Raw genomic sequence first — 6,000 nt, 5'->3', positions numbered from 1 at the left:
CTTTCCCTGTTCTTCAAGAATTCCAGTTGTCCTCCTACCTCTTTCCCGTTCCCAGAAACATGACATTTCTGAGTTCCAACCCCTGTATGGCCCTATCCTGCATTAAATGTGAGGTTAAGGTAATGCTTCAGTGGTCTACCACTGATGCCCCCTCTGTCTTCTTTTTTTTTGTTTTTCATATTATTGTCATTTGTTCCTATAACTCTTTTGCCTGTTGACCCTGAACTCTACATTCATCCACTCTATGATGCTTCTATGATGTACACAAAAAATTCATTTTGTGATTAAATCACCATGGTTTAGAACAGCACTAAGTTCCGGTTTGAAAGGCAGCATCAGTGAAAAAAAAAAAACAGGCAGGTTCTTGGAAACACATAAAGAGGATCAGAATTTGGTCTTTTCAGTTTCCTCACTATAGGAAGCTTTAGAAATTAATTAGGTAACATTAATTTCACACTTCGAGTGTGTTAGTGTTATATAAATGGTGAGTAGAATTTTAATAATAATAATAAATCAATAAGTGGAATGGTGATGGCTTTTGTTTAATGAGATTTTGCAATGTAGAGAAAAACAAGGACATATAGAAGCCAGAAAGTATAGATGTCTGGCATTTCAAAGAATTATGTGCATTGTGAGGTTGGACATACACAATTTAAAGGAAAGAATTCAATAGCCTTCACCTGTTAAAAATTAATCCACATCAAGAGTATCATGGAAAAATAAGCCTTTGGGTTTTTTTGTTTGCATAAGTTTTTTATTATGTGAAAATGCAACTTGATTAGTTAAATTCCATGTTAACTAGCAGATTTTGGGGTTCTTTTAAGTCAAATTTATTTAACTGGCTAGCAAGGATACTTAGACTAGAACATGCTGTTTTGCCCAAATTAAGATGTTGACTGAATCAAAGTTAACATTAAAGATGAAAACCATGGCTTCCCATTCCATTTGGTCAGAGATCATACTGGCATATTAACACACACTGATGCTCCTATAGCATCATAAATATGTTGTTCCCAAGAAAACCTTTTCATACTTTAAACAACTGTGGCTCCAGTATAGCCAGTGTGGTGGCATAGATGCAACTGAGAACAGATTTTGGCCCAAAATTTCTGAGTAAACTTGTTTAACTTCAGCAACTTCGCTATTATAATTTATGTTTTCTGTTTGGCTTAATGTATGGCTGGATCTAGGATTTTGAAAAAGAGGGTGCAGATGGTATGGTCCATCATCACATAATACAGTGCATATTTTTCTACTACAAAGAAACTAGAAACTTCACTAATATGCTAGGGGCCTAGGACTATATTATTCTGTTTATGATCCTAGCAAAAACAAACATGACTGGGGGGGTCCTCACTGCCACCTCCACAGTAGGGCAGCCACTTGGTGCCAGGGGAGTATAGCTGTTAACCCCCAGCCTGGCCACAGACAGACCTGCACCCCAAGATGTGGGTCCCTCAAAACACTCCACCATGGCCCCAAAGTGCCCCTCACTGCCCTTTGTGCATTGCTCCTGCCCCCTCAAATGCCCCCTGGGGGGATTCTGTCCCCTGTTATATTACACATCCTCCCCATTGGTTAGCCCCACCCCATCATGCCCCAAGCTTCATCAGACCCCACCATCCCCCTCACAGTCTACTGAGACCTATCCTGCCACCTCAATGCCCCATGAAAGCATTGCATCCTGCACAGACCTGTCCCTATAAACCCCTAGCCTCACCATCCCCTCAAACCCCTCTGAGACCTCGCCATCTACAATCCCTTTTGCTCACAACCCCCCTCAAACCCCATTTTGCTCAGCAGGCCCAACCAGCTCACTCAGCCCCAGACCCAATCTGCCCCTTACCCCCACCCACATGATGACCCACAGCCCATCCTCACCCCACAGGCTCTCCTCCCTGCAAAAGCCCCATGGTGCCTGTGGCCCCCATCTGGCCCCTCAAAGTTCAGGAAGTTCCTTCTACTTATTTCCCCCACCCCTCTTCGCCACCATAACCTGCAGATCCTCCTCCACAGCACTGCACAAGAATGTAACTGCCCCCTCCTGAGTACTAGGAGCTGGCCACCACTGCCTCAACATACAGGAACAAACAGGGAAGGATCCACTTCAGCCACTTGTAGCACCCGACCTGAGGCAATCAACCCCTTTGGATCTGCCCATGCCCAGCTTCATGCCAATCTGGTTGCACTCCTGGTTCAGCCTCCTACAGCCTCTGCCATCTCCTGCAGTGAATAACCTGGGAAGGGTCACTGAAGTAATTTATCTTTTCTCCTCACTTTTGCAACTCCTTCCTGCCTCTGGCTCCTGTCGCACTACACAGCTTGGCCCGTCTTGAGCCCTGCCCTTCACCTCCCTGTCACCAATGTATTGTGGGTTCTACCTACCTCTTAGGTAGAAAGCCACACATTCTAGTTTCCTAGATAGCAGCACACCCAATTGGGCACCCTGGGGGTGAGCAGAGAAGCCTTACCAGGACTGGATAACAGGCTAGAAAAGAGTAGATAACTGAATTTTATATTCGGTGAAGTGGGACAGAACCTGAAGGAGGTCATCAAGAGGCATACAAACAAGGGGAAGAGGCCTTGTACCAATGGATTAGATTAATGGTCCATCTAGTTTGGTAGTCTGTTCCCCTGAAGACTCTACAATGGGCCACTGAGAAAAATGCCAGACTTCCAGAGATGCAATTCTTTGGGAGGAAAGGAAAAGGTGAAACTTTGTTTTTTTTTCGGGTCACCATCTAACATCTCACCACCATGAACTGACATAATATGGTGCCCTCACCACCACATAATGTCAATGCATTAATCATTTCTCATGCCTGCTTCATTTGTGCCATTTCATTTTTGCTCACCAATAAAATCATGAGAGCCATTCTGGTAAAGATGGGTTTTATGTATGTAACATCATCTGTGGTATGCACGTTTGTAGTTGAAGTAGTCATAGAAATGCACCTGGAGTAGAAACTTGTAATGTCTGAGGTAATTCTTACTTCCTACAGGGTTTCATTCCACAACTGTGGACTGAGCCCTGTAAAAGCCCTACCTGCTGTACTGATGTAGTGTTCTTCCTGACCCCCCACCAGCTAGTGATTAACTTACATCTTGAATGGCATAGATTTACTTCCTTTGGGCTATGTCTATGGAGCCTTTTTGAGCTCTGCTAGGCACAGACTCAAGATGGTGGAGGTGAGGCAGTTTTATGCCACTTTTCTAAATTCCTTCCCTCTACCCTTACCAAGATTGTGCCCAGTTTTCATGACCATTCTTGTGTCTGTATATTCATAACTACAGCTATTCCTATACATATGGGAAACAACACTAGAAATGGGAGAATATATTTTTATATCAGCAAACGGTTAAAGAATATGTTTTAACTTTGCTCACTGCAGTAGACACATAATATATCAGGGACCCACAATCCTACCTCATTTCTCTACCAAAACTCTGTGGATGTCCACAGTTTGGACTGCAAAAATATTCCGAATCAAGTGTAATATCAGCTAATTGGTCTAAGTCAACTACCGTTCAATGTACAGCATGTGACAGAACACACGAAGAGCTTTTAAATAGCCTTGATTCTTCCAACCACTCCAGCTAAGCCATGAGAGCAGCAAAATATGACATGTATATTACTGGGGACATCTTAAATGGCAGGACCTGGAAAGTTCCCAGCAACACCGAATTTAAGGGATTATAAAAACTGGGCCTGCCTTTATGACTTAAGAAAGCTGAATCATAAAATGGAACCCTTATAAAGTTATTGGGGCAGCAATACATAAACACCGCATTCTAGCATACCTTGGACATCTTAGATTTGGTGTCAGTAATAAGAAAAGACATATTGTTGATTTCATTCTGTACCACAAAGTTCTGTTCTTCCCTTTTGAAATTCTGAAATGTTACACAAGAGATTTCAGTTAAAAGCACTTTATTAATATATGGGGAATCTGTCTGTCCAATTCTTAGATAATATATATGGGTTAATGACAGCTCTAGATGCTACAAGGTTATAGACTGTAAGATTGTAATGGATTATCAGGAATATACTGTGATTCTTACGCTCTTTACATTAAATAAAAATCAGATGATTGCATATTTTGAGCATGTAAAATGAAGATTATATATATATATATATATATATATATATATATATCACACACACACACACACACACCTTGCATCTAAGGTAGGCAATATTTTTACGCTTGAAGGATTTTATATATCTTTGAATAGCAGATAAGGAAAACTGAGATACTGGCAAAGAACCCAAAGGAATGATACATAAATGGGATTCAAAATATGAACCAAAACTTTCTAGACAGATGCTTAGAAAGCTCTTCAGAAATGGTAGCTGAAAAGAAGAGCATGGCAGTACATGAATGCATTTAGTGCCCAACAATTCTCAGTCATCCCTCCACCTACTGACAAAAAAATAAATGCATTAGTAAAGATGGTCTTAGCTGTGAAAGGTGCATTGTATCTTTATCTGACTTATTTCATTGCTAGTGTGTCATGGTTCTGATGAGCAATATTTAGAGTACTGTCACCCCACTGCAAAACAGCAGCCAGCCCCACATAAAATATAAGACTTCCAGTGTGGATGCTAGAATGCATTTGTCTTAAAATTCACTCCCTGTGAGCATTCATGAGAGAAAAATTTGTTCACGCAATGATAGATGCTAATGTTGCCAAAGAAAACTCATTGAAGAACATATGTGAGTCTTCTCAAAATATTTTTACTTTATTCTCCTAGATATAATTATAAGATATAATTGAACTGTACAGATAAATTAAAAAATACCAAGGCAATTACTCACATTTTGGATTCATGAGACAGCAATTTAATTACAGAGCATTAAAAATAAAAAAGTATATATACTTTGGCTATTTTCATTTGTTTTATAGCAAACATTGCATTTGAAAAATAAAAGGTTTTTTTTCAAAATATGCCATTTAGTGTGCATAACACAACAAAGTATCTAGCTAAATTTTTATGCCCTTGAAGGTATGAAGCTAATTAATTATGGCACTGAACATATAATTACCTTTTCCATACTCCACTGCCTACCCTACAGGCAAATAAACTTTTTAAACTTCATAAAAAAGCCTTTACATAAGCAAACTATGGTAGATTATTACAATGAATTGTAAACTAATTCACTTTCAATTTCAAACCTGAATTAGATCATGTTAATGATTGTTTCCTCCCATTTACACTGCAGAATGCCAATGGTAAAAAAAACCAAACTAACAACATTAAAATTAGATTAAAAAAAATAGTTGCCTTGATATAATATATTACTGGTAAATCCATCAGTCTTAGGCTTTTCTATAATGAAAATCACTGAAAATTGTAATATCTAAGGTCCCAATCCAGGAAAGTTCTTTGCATACAAGAAATCCCATTTAATTAGCATAGCTAAATTTATGAACACTCCTAAGGTTTTCTCTGGATCAAATGCTAATTGACAAAATGGTAGTTCACTGCACAGAGTGGTGTTCTTATTAGACTATTTACTCAGATTCACAGAAAATACTTCTAAGTACAGAAATACTGTATAACCACATCATTAAAAACCTTATATGACTGATATTACAGACAGGGATCATCTAAGAAAAGATGACAGCTCTTCACTGAGTATGAATTTCTTATATGTGCATAGTCTCTCCTTACTGCAGATTAGGGCTGTGCAAAGCTTTGGTTGCCGATTCAATTTGTCAGAGACTTGACCCGATTCGGTGGCCAAATCTCCGAATCTGAATCTAATCAGGAGACCCTTTAATCTCTTCAAATCAAATCAGAACTCTGTCTAGGCCTTGCTGTAATTGACCCCCTTGTCCTCTCTCCGGGCTCTCCACAGCCCTGTCACTGCACCTCACTGGCGCCTGGGTCTGTGCACCCCAAAATGCCATGCCCGCACTGGCGCCTGAGTCTGTGCACCCGAAATGCCATGCCCTCTCTGGCACCGGGGTCTGTGCACCCCAAATACCATGCCC

General features: G+C 40.1%; 1 protein-coding gene across 17 annotated transcripts in view; it reads right to left on the bottom strand.

The window, feature by feature from the left end:
• Positions 1–6,000, bottom strand: part of RYR2 (ryanodine receptor 2) — an 847,904-nt gene that overhangs the window by 153,214 nt on the left and 688,690 nt on the right. For all 17 annotated transcript variants that reach the window (XR_003095960.1, XM_025213656.1, XM_025213760.1 and 14 more), the window contains one exon: positions 3,802–3,894. Coding sequence is in view for 16 of the 17 variants with exons in the window: in XM_025213656.1 (XP_025069441.1) it covers positions 3,802–3,894 (93 nt within the window). In the remaining variant the exon portion in view is untranslated. The remainder of the gene's footprint in view (positions 1–3,801; positions 3,895–6,000) is intronic.

Source organism: Alligator sinensis, unplaced genomic scaffold, assembly GCF_000455745.1.
Source record: "Alligator sinensis unplaced genomic scaffold, ASM45574v1 scaffold93_2, whole genome shotgun sequence".
NCBI lineage: Eukaryota > Metazoa > Chordata > Crocodylia > Alligatoridae > Alligator > Alligator sinensis.
Note: the sequence above shows the minus strand (reverse complement) of the source record. Positions and strands in the feature narration are given on the sequence as shown.